This window comes from Linepithema humile, chromosome 8 (assembly GCF_040581485.1).
Source record: "Linepithema humile isolate Giens D197 chromosome 8, Lhum_UNIL_v1.0, whole genome shotgun sequence".
NCBI lineage: Eukaryota > Metazoa > Arthropoda > Insecta > Hymenoptera > Formicidae > Linepithema > Linepithema humile.
Window position 1 is genome coordinate 10,830,730 of NC_090135.1, and position 13,148 is coordinate 10,843,877.

The 13,148-nt window shown below is 39.6% G+C and overlaps 1 protein-coding gene and 1 long non-coding RNA gene across 7 annotated transcripts in view; one reads left to right on the forward strand and one right to left on the reverse strand.

Annotated features, from left to right (window-relative positions):
- The window catches only part of LOC105673771 (uncharacterized), a 192,051-nt gene that overhangs the window by 154,205 nt on the left and 24,698 nt on the right, over nt 1-13,148 (forward strand). The window lies entirely within an intron of this gene.
- LOC105673760 (fibrillin-2-like) overlaps nt 1-13,148 on the reverse strand; it is a 30,902-nt gene that overhangs the window by 4,967 nt on the left and 12,787 nt on the right. For all 3 annotated transcript variants that reach the window (XM_012369619.2, XM_012369615.2, XM_012369616.2), the window contains 28 exons: nt 12,416-12,523; nt 11,764-11,904; nt 11,550-11,652; nt 11,304-11,488; nt 10,825-11,073; nt 10,346-10,501; nt 9,692-9,976; nt 9,363-9,485; nt 8,895-9,143; nt 8,631-8,750; nt 8,206-8,421; nt 7,772-7,971; nt 7,336-7,516; nt 6,918-7,220; nt 6,295-6,636; nt 5,906-6,031; nt 5,496-5,829; nt 5,051-5,217; nt 4,636-4,964; nt 3,713-4,139; nt 2,985-3,338; nt 2,795-2,908; nt 2,408-2,566; nt 2,128-2,342; nt 1,608-1,965; nt 1,179-1,324; nt 991-1,099; nt 250-528 (listed from right to left, as the gene is read on the reverse strand). In XM_012369619.2, coding sequence (XP_012225042.2) covers nt 250-528; nt 991-1,099; nt 1,179-1,324; nt 1,608-1,965; nt 2,128-2,342; nt 2,408-2,566; nt 2,795-2,908; nt 2,985-3,338; nt 3,713-4,139; nt 4,636-4,964; nt 5,051-5,217; nt 5,496-5,829; nt 5,906-6,031; nt 6,295-6,636; nt 6,918-7,220; nt 7,336-7,516; nt 7,772-7,971; nt 8,206-8,421; nt 8,631-8,750; nt 8,895-9,143; nt 9,363-9,485; nt 9,692-9,976; nt 10,346-10,501; nt 10,825-11,073; nt 11,304-11,488; nt 11,550-11,652; nt 11,764-11,904; nt 12,416-12,523 — 6,078 coding nt within the window. The remainder of the gene's footprint in view (nt 1-249; nt 529-990; nt 1,100-1,178; nt 1,325-1,607; nt 1,966-2,127; nt 2,343-2,407; nt 2,567-2,794; nt 2,909-2,984; nt 3,339-3,712; nt 4,140-4,635; nt 4,965-5,050; nt 5,218-5,495; nt 5,830-5,905; nt 6,032-6,294; nt 6,637-6,917; nt 7,221-7,335; nt 7,517-7,771; nt 7,972-8,205; nt 8,422-8,630; nt 8,751-8,894; nt 9,144-9,362; nt 9,486-9,691; nt 9,977-10,345; nt 10,502-10,824; nt 11,074-11,303; nt 11,489-11,549; nt 11,653-11,763; nt 11,905-12,415; nt 12,524-13,148) is intronic.

A 13,148-nucleotide genomic window follows, 5' to 3' on the forward strand; every position in this document is an offset into this window, starting at 1 on the left:
AAAATCCGAAATTGAAAGTTTAACTTGAAAGTATCTCTTAATTGGACTCATTTCTTTAGATTGAAAGAATTAATTTTAAACAAATATAGTTCGTCTTTTCTTTTCTCTTGTAAAAGACGAGACATATTTTTTGAATTAAAATATTGAAAAATATTTGGTGCAATATTTATAGCAAGGGTACTGTAAGTTTGCTACTCTGAATTAATTGTGCTAATTTCTTAAACAAATTTTCAAGGAAGTATTTTTTACCGCTATTTTCCAGCGGACATTGTTCGCAATAGCGGCCCCAAGCCTTGCCCATCGTGCAACAGCAGTGTTTTTTGGTCATTCCACCTTCACGTGGGAAGGTGCACTGCCCTCGTCTGTAGTTGTCGTAGCATTGCTCTTCCCTCACGTCTATGCACCTCATCGAGTTTGGCCGGTCGCTTAGCCGATATCCGACCGGACACTCGCAGATTACACCGCCTTCCGTGTTAATGCACTGTCCATTTTCACAAATATCTCGCGTCTCCACGCATTCGTCCACGTCTATAGAACAATTGAAATTAAATGTAATTATTAGAAACAATTGAAATTAAATGTAATTATTAGAAAATGTCAGCTCTACATTGACGTATAAAGTATCTCGTACACATACATATTCAGAATTTCTGAGTTAATTTGAAGTTAATTTTTTCCACAAAAATGTTAAGGCACCAACAATCTCAATATTCAGCAGTTGATATGAAATAATTGCATATAGATAACAAAATTACATTTTTAAATTAATTTTTAAATAGATTTTACTTTTATAGAATTTGAATTTAAAAGTCACAATTAATTATCAAGATATAAAATTATCAATGAGATAATGTTAACGATTGAAACATTGTGAAAACGAATAACATTCTTCGATATTTGTAAGAAAAAATTAATTTCAAATTATGTAAGGAATTTTTCTTTACGAAATTATTAATGACGAAATGCTTTTTAAGATAAAAATTTACGAACCGACACATTTTTTTCTCGTATGATCCAGTTCGTATCCTGGTGGACAGCTACATATATAAGATCCCATTAGATTTTGACATTTTCCAGGAACTGGGCACAATCCTGGTATCTGCGATAAAACAATACAGTAGCAATATTAATTACTAAAAAGTTTAATCGCACAAATTGTTTAAGATTTAGAGACATGCCTCATGACATTCGTCAATATCGCGGCAGTGCTGGCCGTCTTGCGCTAACACGTAACCGTCTGCACACTCGCAAACAAATCCACCAATCGTGTTCCGACATCGGCCGTTTCGGCATAAAAACGGCATTATTCGACATTCATTGATATCTGAAATAAGTCGGTTAAAGTTGAAATTATACCACTATCTAGAAATGTTGAAAATATCGATCTTAAATTTACATTACATTTACATAATTGTATATTTTGCAAATATTTCGTGTTTTGATTTTTAAAAATTCTAGAATTAAATTTTTGTACAGAAATTTTGGACACTTTGTTGCTTTAGAAATGTCTCATAAGAGAGAGCCGTTGCACGGCTAAAATTTTAATTATTAATTTTATTGTGAGAATTAAAAAGATCGAAGATCTTAAAAAACTATTGTCGACTCACCTGCGCAATCATTATTCGGACTAAGTTTGAATCCTTGATAACACTGGCATTTGTACGAGCCCAGAGTGTTGATGCACGTGCCATTGTTGCATATGTTCGGATTACGCTGGCACTCGTCGATGTCGACGCAGTTATCTCTGTCACGGGTCAACGAGAATCCGGAATGACAGACGCATTGAAAGCTGCCTTGCAAATTATTGCACGCGCCGTTACTGCAGATGCCGGGTCGCTCATAACACTCGTCGATGTCGACGCAATCGCGCTGGCTAGGGCCGAGTTTATAGCCGACTGGACACACGCATTCGAAGTAGCCCTGCTGATTAATACACTGCGCGTTCCCGCCGCAGGGATTTGGAATCTGAGAACAATAACAGTTGGTTTTAAAATTACATTGCTTTAAAAAAACCATTGAAAGTTAAACTTGGAAGTATCTCTCAATTGGTAACAATTAAAATAATCAATTTTAAACAAATGTTTAATATGATAAGACATATTTAATTCTGCGAAAGCATTAAGTAACCTGTAAACACTCGTTCTCGTCGATGCACTGATGCGAATCCTGGTCGTAAACGAAGCCGCGATCGCACTGGCACTCGAAGCTGCCGACGGTATTCATGCACCGACCGTGAGTGCACATCGTTGGCATCAGAGCGCACTCATCGATCTCCTCGGAATGATTAGTGATCGGATTCATGATTTGTCCCGGCACCAAACCGCACAGAATCTCGTGCTCACCTGTGAGATCCGCGCGTTATTCCTTTGATTTAGTCGTAAATCGTTTGGCTATTTTGAATACGTACGGGTTCTTTCACCAGGACATTTTTCGCAAAGGCTGCCCCATGCTGCACCCATGGAACAGCAACATAACATTTTGGTCTGCGGTTGTACCATGGGATTCAGGCATTGTCCAGAGTCGTAAGTCAGGTAACAAGACTCCTTTCTCATGTCAACACACTCCTCTAGAAAAACAAATATCATTCATTCAGCTGATGATGTTTTCGTTAATTTTGTTTTACGCTTTTATTATTTGTTACAATAATGTAATTTTATGTCATATAATTATCTGTACGAGAAGTCCAACACACAATGATATTAATTTCAGTTGTAAAATTAAATAAAAAAATAAATTTAAATTATAAAATTAAATAAATAATTTAGGTTTTTGGTTGCCATCTGGATGTACTGACTTCCTCCGGGCATTGCCATGTATCCCTCGGGACATTCGCAGTGGTATTTTCCTTGGTCATTGATGCAGTATCCCACGCCGCATATTCTTGGGTGCAGCGCGCATTCGTTTATGTCTGCGATAATATGTTTGCGTATAATATTTAAGGATTACAGGAATTAACGAATAATATGGATTTTCCGAAATGTTACCGATGCAGCTGGTCTTAGAGTCGTCTAGAATAAAGCCTTCGTTGCAGGAGCACATGAAGCTCCCGAACGTGTTGGTGCAATGTCCATTCTGACAGATATTCTCGTGTTCCTCGCATTCGTTGATGTCTTCCAGGATAACAGTCACGCGATTCGGTCTATATCCCGGGCCACTAGGGCACAGCTGGTCGTATTCCGTCGTGCCGACCTGCGGACACTCCTCGCAACGATTGCCCCACGCGGTACCAATGCTACAGCAACACGTTGCTTTCGTCACCGACGACGCAATGTCGAAGACGCATTGCGGTCTTCCGGTGCCGTGCTCGTAACCCGTGAAGCAAAGCGACTCGCGTCTATCTGTGTGATCGAGCAGTGAGTCAGAATAATAATACCGAGCGATAAAATTAATTTTCCGATTTATCTTGATTTTAATAAGTCAGCTTGGTGTTGTAGCCGAACTGTTAGCGCGTTGGCTAATACACAGAGATATTCGACTCTAAAGTGCGAGGAATGGTTTATTTTTGGAACTTTCGTAAAGAAAACAATTTTGTACACACTTATAAATGTTTAAAGAGACTTCGCGAATCTCTGTATCGCAAAATATAAAATATTCAGTGCAACAAACGCTAAAAATACACGCCAAAAATATTAAACATATTAGAATATTAAAAATATTACACGTTAAAAATAATAAATATACACAAAAATATTAAAAACAACAATCTACCTACCGACGCAAGCATTTCCGGCTTCCACTAGCTCGTGATGCGGCGGGCACCTGCAAATGTATTTGCCTTGCGTGTTGATGCAAGTACCATATTGACAAGATTGCGGACTTTCGCACTCGTCCAGGTCGGTACAATTGCCGCCGGAGCTGTCAAGTTTGTAGCCCTCGTTGCATTCGCAGCGAAACATGCCGAAAATGTTCTCACAGCGGCCGAAAACGCACAGGTTGTTGAACATCTCGCATTCGTTGATGTCTACACACGCTTGCTCGTTGTGTTCGTCCGGATGCATGAAACCCATCTCGCACTCGCATCGATAAGCTCCTGGATAATTCAGGCAGTGTCCGTTCTCGCAGAGCGTGTTGTCCTCCGTACATTCGTCAATGTCCTTGCAGCTATAACCGTCGCCCCGAAAACCAGCGTCGCACACGCACTGTAAAAATCGTCAAATTTAATAAAGTATAAAATTTTATTTTGATAAAATTAGATTATACAATTAAACTGCTTAACTATATTTTATAAGATATAAATCAAAAATATTTCTCGATCAATTTTGAGATTTTTGCGTTTGAAATCTGTGATTACATTCTCAAAAAATGTGCAAACAGATCAGTAGAATTATTTTTTAATATTGTAGAAAAAGTTGTACTAAAATTTCAAAATTCTGTGTTTAATTTTTTAATAATTATAAATATTTTGGAATTCAAAATTATTATTGATATGTAAAGTTCCAAAAAAATCTGATACGTACTTTCTTAAAAAAAAAAACGAAAAAGATACTTTTAAGTAAACGTTCATATTGACATCATCAACATGTAATAACGAAGAGCTTTGACGATTCACGAAGTCTCTTTAAACATTTATAAGTGTGTACCAAATTTTATAACAATATGCGTAATTGTTTTCTTTACGAAAATTTGCCGAAATACCTTGAAGGAACCTTCAGTGTTGATGCAGTGCGCGTTAGAGTCGCAGCCGCCGTTATTCGTGGAGCACTCGTTGATATCCCAGCATTCGATTCCATTTCCGGTGAAGCCCTCGTGACAAGTGCACACGTACGAGCCCTGAGTGTTCTGGCATTCGGCGAATTCGCTGCAGGAATAGGCGTTCAACCGGCACTCGTCGTCGTCGGTGCACGCTGGTCCTTCCGCCGGCTTCACCGAGTATCCTTCCTCGCAGCGGCAATTGAAGGAGCCGATTGTATTGTAGCACTCGCCGAATCCGCATATTCGCGGCTGCGTCACGCACTCGTCTACATCTGACAATTTTATTTAAACGTGTAGCTTCGAGAATATGTAACATAATAATTTTTAATATGTGAGTAACAGTGAAGAGAGAATTTACCTATGCAGGATATACCGTCTCGCCCGGGTAACAAACCGTTCGTGCAGTTGCACACGTAGCCGCCCGCTGTGTTTCTGCATTTACCTCCATTGCAGATTCGAGGATTCTCCTTGCACTCGTCTACGTCCACGCAGGATCGACCGTCTAAGTTCAAGGCGTAGCCAGTGCTGTCACAAATTATTAAATACAAATAATTGATTTTTAATATCTTAGATCAGAAATTAAATTAAATGCAAACAAAAATATTTCTCGATAAATCTTAATTTTTTTGCGCCTAAAATTTCGAGAATTATATTCCGGAAAGATGTGCAAAATTTTGAGTTTATTCATCGATTCGCCTTTGAAATATCGCGCATAGCAATTTAAAACAAAGTCGTTTCAGAATTTAAAAATTTGGTGTTCGATTTTTTTACTCAAAATCGAAAAAAGGATAATAGTTTTTTACCGGCAGGAGCAGGAGAAACTGCCCGGCGTGTTGATGCAGACATCCTCGCAGCCACCATTGCCGATCGCGCATTCGTTAATGTCCTCGCAATGCGATCTGAGGCCCGTCTGCTGATAGCCATCGTCGCAAATGCATTGATAGGTACCCATCATGTTCTCGCACACGCCGTTCGAGCATATACCGCTGGTCCTCGAGCACTCGTCGATGTCCTTGCAGGATTGCTTGTCAGGGCCCAGTTCGTGTCCCGGCGGACATTGACAGTTGAAACTTCCTTCGGTGTTGACGCACGTGCCGCCGCGGCACAATCCTGGCGTCTCCTCGCACTCGTTTATATCTGAAACATTTTATGTCGATTTTCAATTCTTCATTCTTGAATTTAAAATATTTCGACGAGGAAAACACTTTTTCACCCATGCAAATCTTCATGATGTCGTTGCTGCGATAACCGGGGCTGCAATCGCATTGGAAATTGCCAGGCGTGTTTCGGCACGTGCCGTTACCGCACACTCCATGCGTGATCTCGCACTCGTCGATATCTACACATTGTGAAAAATTTTATTGAGTATAATTAATTCTAGTTATTGTCGGAGCAGATTAAATTTCTCCTCTTTTATTTCTTTTTATTCGTATAAAATCTTTATTACTCGAGTGGTCTTTGATATTTTTCCCGGACAATGCAAGTTAAAGTTAGACACTTGGGCGATTTAAAAAATGTATTTTTACATTTTCAAAGCTTAGGATTCTTCAAAATTAAAACTGCTTCATCCTGAGCTTTGAAATTCTTCAAGAAATCACTCACCGTTGCACTTGATACCGTGCTCGTCGAGTGCGTAGCCCTGGTTGCATCTGCAACTGTAGCTGCCGATCGTGTTCTTGCATCTGCCGTTCTGGCACATACCCGGAAACTCGACGCACTCGTTGATATCCTGGCGCTCGGTGAAGCCATCCCCGCGCGGACACAGCTCCGCGTGAGCCGGCGTGCCTATCTTGGGACATAGCTCGCATTTATCGGTGCCCCAGGCACGACCCACGGAGCAGCAGCAGAGCATCTTCGAGAAATGACCCTCTATGGGACTGCTGCACTGACTGTGGCGATAATCCAAGTAGCACGTTTCTTGTCTGGTGTCGATGCAAGTGCTGTCTGTTATCGATGAATTGAGGAAAACATGTAGAATGTTTTGCACAAGATACTATTTCTATTTATAATTATATTTCAATATTCCCAATTAGAAATTCAATATTTATTAATAGATGTATACGATAATTTTACTTTCAAGAATCTCAAACGTTTCATATATTTAAACACTTCGAGATTTTGTAGAAAGATTTTTCCGACTCTTAGAATTTTCAAGATTTTTATATAATTTTCAGAAATTTGATATAACTTTTAACGAGAGCTTTGATATCGGCATCGTTACTTACGTGTCGCGTCCAAGGTGAGGCCAGGCGGGCATTCGCACCGATATGAGCCGTCGGTGTTAACGCAAGTGCCGCCCTTGCAGATTCCGCTGTTGAGCTCGCATTCATTGATATCCGCACAACCTTTGCCGTCCACTTTCGCGTAGCCCTTCGAACACTCACAGAAGGTGTGATCGCAGATTTCGCAAGGGCTGCCCCAAGCCACGCCGACCGAGCAGCAGCACTCCGAACGCAGGGCCAGTCTCGGTAAATTGTTCTCGCAGCGACCATCTATCATCTTGGTCCAGCAGGAGCCTCTTCGATTGTCTGAAACCAGACAATCAGGATCCTGTGTTTGTTTATCTTATTTATCCATTTATTTGTTGATCTTTATTTGTCTCATTTAGCGAGCTTATTTCATTGGCATTTAATTCGCTCGTACCCATGCAAATGTGACCGGTGTTGTCGAGAATGTATCCCGGAGAGCATTCACACTCGTAAGCGCCCGGAGTGTTAATGCAGATGCCATTGAAGCACACGTCCGGTCCCAACTCCTCGCACTCGTCTATGTCCTCGCACATTTGATTCTGCGTATTGTATCTCATTCCCGTCGGACAAATACACTGAAATATTATTCAATTATTTAAGAAAATATAATAATCAGAATATAAGACGATCTTACTTGCCAAATAGATTTTATTTTAATTAATTCGAGGTGCGTAGAATAATGCAAGAAAAAATATCGAACTGTAATACAAGAATATAGAAAAAGATACAGAAATATGATGCAAGTAAATTAATTAAATCAGGCAATCGACAGAGTTTATGATAAATATTTCTTTTTTACACAATATGAGTTAAACAAATAATTAGCTCACTTGGAAGCTACCGGGTGTATTTCGACACTGGCCACCGCTACACAAGGAATCCTCCAATTCGCACTCGTTAATGTCGCTGCATATTTTTCCTGTCGCATCCACTTCGTATCCGTTATCGCAAATGCACCGATATGTTCCCATAAGATTCTCGCATCCGCCGTTAATACAAATATTTGGATTCTGAGCGCACTCGTTGATGTCTAATAAAATTCATACTTTGCGTTATTCGCAAATTATATTTATTCTATTAATTTATTGAAAAATTCTGTCAATTTAATGGAAATTGTCAAAATTATTTATTTAAACTTCGAATTTCGGGATATTAACATTCTAGAAATTTATGAAACATCGGTGTTTGCGAAGGTTGGTGTTATTTAAAAATTCAGGGATTTTCAAGGGAATCGTCAGGAAAAATGCCTGTTGCAATTTCTTACCGTCGCCATTGTAAGTCATTCCGGCTCCGTGCGGACACAAGGCTTCGAACTCCGAAGTGTCCGGTAGCGGGCAGGGTTGGCAGGTGCTGCCCCAGCCCAACGGCTGGCCCAAGATCACCGTGCAGCAGCAACAACTCGATTTTGTCACGGCAGTGGACGTCGGGTTGGAGCACTGGCCGTCTCTGTACTGCGAATAGCACAGATCTCTTCTCGTATCTGATCAGCGTGGAATCATCCGACAGAAATTGATTTAAACAGTTAGATTTGCTTAATAAACAAATCATGTCATTTACATGACATTGTTTTTTTCAATAAAATCTTGTTTTTTTTTTGTTAAAAATTTAAAACAAGATTTCATTTACACATCCAGATTTTGAAAATGCTCATATATAATATATTTAGAGCAGAAAATAAGTCGTACGAACCTAAACAGGATCTGCCGTCGGGGCCCAGGTTGAATCCTGGATGGCACTCACACTGGAAACTTCCGGGCGTGTTGACGCAACGTCCATTTTGGCAGGGCGAGCTTATACACTCGTCGATATCTTGCGAAACGAATAACGACATATAAGTATATAATTAGTATAAAACAAACATTCAAGTCAGGATGTAACAGAAAATATTAGACTTTGAAAATATAAGACCTTGTATTGCAAAATTATCGAAACTGTTAGCTGTAAGATTAATACCAATGCAGTGGCTCAGATCGGGACCGATCCTGAAGCCGGAGTCGCAAACGCACTTGAAGGAGCCCTCCATGTTGACGCATTTGCCGTTTTCGCACATTCCACTGGTGGAACACTCGTCCATGTCCACGCAGAAGGTATTGTCCCTTGAAGGAGTGAAGCCTGATTGACAGATGCAATGATAGGATCCCGGCGTGTTTTCGCAGCGACCGTTTAGGCAAATTCTCGGATTTTCCAAACACTCGTTGATGTCTGAAAAAAAAATCGAACAGATTACGTTCTCACTCTATTTTAGAATATCCTCCAAACGAAATACTACAAAATTTGTTTTTTTAATTTATTTATCGAGACTCGATAAGTTAAAAAATCAACTCCAAGAAATAAAATAAAAGTCGGAGAATACGTTTCCGAAATTTATGATAAACCTTTCGAAATATTTTATATAATGCAAAGTGAGTAACTATATCTCACCTATACAAGTGTTTCTAGTCGGCGACAGCGTGTAACCGTCGTTACACTTGCACTTGAAGGACCCGTTCATGTTGATACAATGTCCGTTGGAGCACATGCCAGTGTCCTGGCATTCATCGTGATCTAGAAAGACATTATCAAATCTTACATGTTTATCAAATGTACATTAACCGCGCTTTATTTTACGAAGAGCACTGATTAGAGCTACATTACAAAAAAATATATGTCACATATTGATTATCCGAAGAACATTTTTTAATTTCAAATTTATTAAAACTACTATTAACGTTACAATTATTTTGTCATAGAAGAATTTAAACGATGGTTACCGGTGCAGTATCTGCCCTCGCCGGAAACGACGAAGCCGGGCGGGCAGTCGCAGGCGAAGCTGCCGGGAAAATTGCGACAGATTCCGCCCTGGCAGTAATCTAACTGGCACTCGTCCACGTCCTCGCACCTACCGCCGGGCTTCCTCGCGTATCCCAGATCGCATTCGCATTCGTATCCTTCCTTGATGTCGATGCACTTCCCGTGGCCACAGATGTCCGGCCGGAGCGCGCACTCGTTCACCTCGGTGATCGACTGCAGTTGCGAGCAAAGCCTGTTGTAATCGTCTACAATTGAGTAATAATGCGGATCCTGTAGAATTGCCAGTCGTCGTAGTGCTTGCTTTTATCTAGCTTTTACGTAGCGCCCGCTGGTATTCGTCGATTTTTTGCGAGCCCCGAATCTATCGCTTCTACTCTGCTTCGGAATTTTTTATTCAACGATATTTTTTTTTGCAAATTAGCTCACTGTTGTAATTCGACGAATTCTTGTAATATGTATATTGAAAATTTCGCGGCTTAGCGAGATGGATTTTAATTTACTATTTATTTCGCATGTGAAGTTGTTCCAAAAGTTATGCAAATATTTTTGCCCAGCTTCTGCATATAAACTATCTAAATATGCATCTGGATTCTTCCCTGAAAATGTGCACGTACCACTGCCTGGATTAGGACAGATAAAGCATTCGTCGCCCCATCCTCGACCCATGTTCTTGCCGCAGCAACAGTCCTTCTTGCTTAGTCTCATCGCTAGTCGATTTCTGCATTGTCCGTTGCGATTCACCGCTGTGTAACACAACCCTTGTCTGCCATCTAGAGAGCAATAATTATTTAAAGTTGATAAGTGGATCGAATTAACAAAAATATCAGAGTTTTAAGAAGAAATCAAATTTTATTATTAGCGCAGAATGCTAGATCGGAAACAATACAAATTTTTAATATACTTAATCTAATTTCTCTATTATTATTTCATAATATATCCAAGTATACATTTTAAGTTGTTTTTGTTTCTTTTTAAAAGTCAAAGAAGAACTCTTTGGAAAATATCTAGAACTTATTTTGAGGAAGTTGCGCTCACAAAGATGAACTTTGGCAAAATTTTTTTTATAATGTTTTTATATTAATAATATAATCACCGATGCAATATTTGCGGTCCTGGCTCTGTATAAATCCGGGATTGCAGTGGCAATAATAACCGCCGTTTGTGTTTATGCAACGACCGTCGGCGCAGATGCCTTCTTCCTGACACTCGTCTCTGTCCTTGCATTCGTTGGTGTCGGGATCCCTCGCTTGTCCCACAGGACATTCGCAAGTGAACGAACCGGGAGTATTCAGGCACTTTCCGCCTTGACAGAGTCCGGGGATCGCTTCGCACTCGTTGATATCTAAAAGGAGCGCAGAGATTTTATTTTTATTTTAATCTCTATCGACGTGTGAGACTTTTCAAAACTCAGAATTTGAATTTTGCTATTTTTAATTCTTTGCACACAAATCGATTAGATGAATGTAAAAACGAAACAATGAACCTGAAACGTGTCTTGCTGTTAGTTACTTTTTTATGTTACCAATTAAAGTTAATTGCATAAAGAATAATTAGAAATGAGCATGAACGCACCGACGCATTGGCCCTGATTGGTCTTCAGATAACCCAGTTCGCAGTCTAATCTGGCAGGGCACTTCTCGCAAGGATGACCCCAGCCCTTGCCAACGGTGGCGCAGCACAACTGTCGTGTGCAGACGACGCCTTGAAGACTAGCCAGGCACTGACCGTTTTTCACTTTCGTGAAACAGGGCCCGGTTCTGAAATACACAATTTACAATAAAGCGAAACCCTCCTTCGCCGCGAAGGTGTATTTATTACCTGTAATCGGTCTCGCAGCGTCTTCCGGTGTAGCCATAAATACAGGCGCAACGATCTGGACCGATGCATCTTCCTTGGTTCAGACAGGGCTCTCGGCAAATAGCTAATTAACGATTTTTAATTAATGATTTTTGTGGCCAATCGATTTGATTTCGCGGTATATTTATGCCCTGAAATTTTTTTTTCATGTTCGTACATTGTCAATTCCACTTACGTTCGTTGCAGAACTCTCCCTGATATCCGCTGCGACATTGGCAGCGGCCATCAACGCAGTTTCCATTTATGCAATGGACTTTACATCTACCGCTTTCACCGCGGTCGCCGTTTGCGCCATTTCCGGTCTCGGAAACGATAACTGTCGATCACAAATTTATTGAATAATCATTGTTAATGAAACTACTGTGTTGAATCTCTAATAATATTCATTATTTTCATTATCTAGCGAGGAATACGAGCAGCGAAAAGACGTTTATTTTAATCCGGTCGTACAAGTTTCCGCTTCGCTCGATACCAATTGATTGATCGGTCTTTCGTGTGTTAATAGTTTTTACCGATATACGGCTCAACGTGTCTTATAATACTGCGCTTGACTCATTTAATGACTAATCAGTCATTTAAATGAGAAAATTGCCGCATTTTAATCAAGTAATTCTAAGTCTGTAATTTGTCTTTATAAAATAATAATGGATAAATTTATAATATTCAAGATACAGATTTGGTTTTTCTACTGTGATATTGTTATCAATGCTTTTCTTCTCATTAATATAACATATGCAAAGTTATTAGATGAGAAGACTTTGAGTTTTTAGAATGCGTCAATTTTTGGATTGTGTATTTTTGGTTATTTTTTGAATAATATATCTCACCTTTGCTTTGCCCGTTCGTACAACTTGAAGCGACGACACCACCCTCGCATAAACAAATATTGGGTCTTATACATTTTCCTAGGGAGCCACAGCGTCTTGCGCAAACAGCTAAAATACGAGCAACGCTTAAAATATTTTGAATGTAAACTTGATATCTTGATTTCTCTTAGTATTAATATTATTATTTGTTAAATGAAGATAGATATTAGACTAACCTAAAGAAAAAAAAGTATTAAAATAATTCAGAGATTTTTATATAATTTTTTGCGACACATAAGTTTCTTTTAATTTATTACATAAACATTGCATCTTCTTATAAATCCGTAATCATTAATTTGAATTCTTAATTGAAGACGACGTTGGGCGACATCCGCGTAACAGTATTTGTTAATTATAAATCAATTAATGATTAATAATATTTGGTCAGACGTCCGGAAATTGATGGAACGCAGATCGCGACCGCATTACCAGACAATACAATCAACAGGAAGCGCGCATAACAAGTCATTAAACCAGTTTTATTCGACGCGACCGCTCGTGTCGCACAAATGCCCATTTGTCCGTTACGTAATTGCATCGATCACTATCATCGTTCGCAGACGACACCGATAATGATAGGTGGTTCCTCTCGCGCAGTATTAATAACCGCTTTCGATTCCGCGAATATACACGGATATACGTATCTCACGGGTGGTCCAATCGCGTCAGGATCATAAGGATATGGATTTTTATG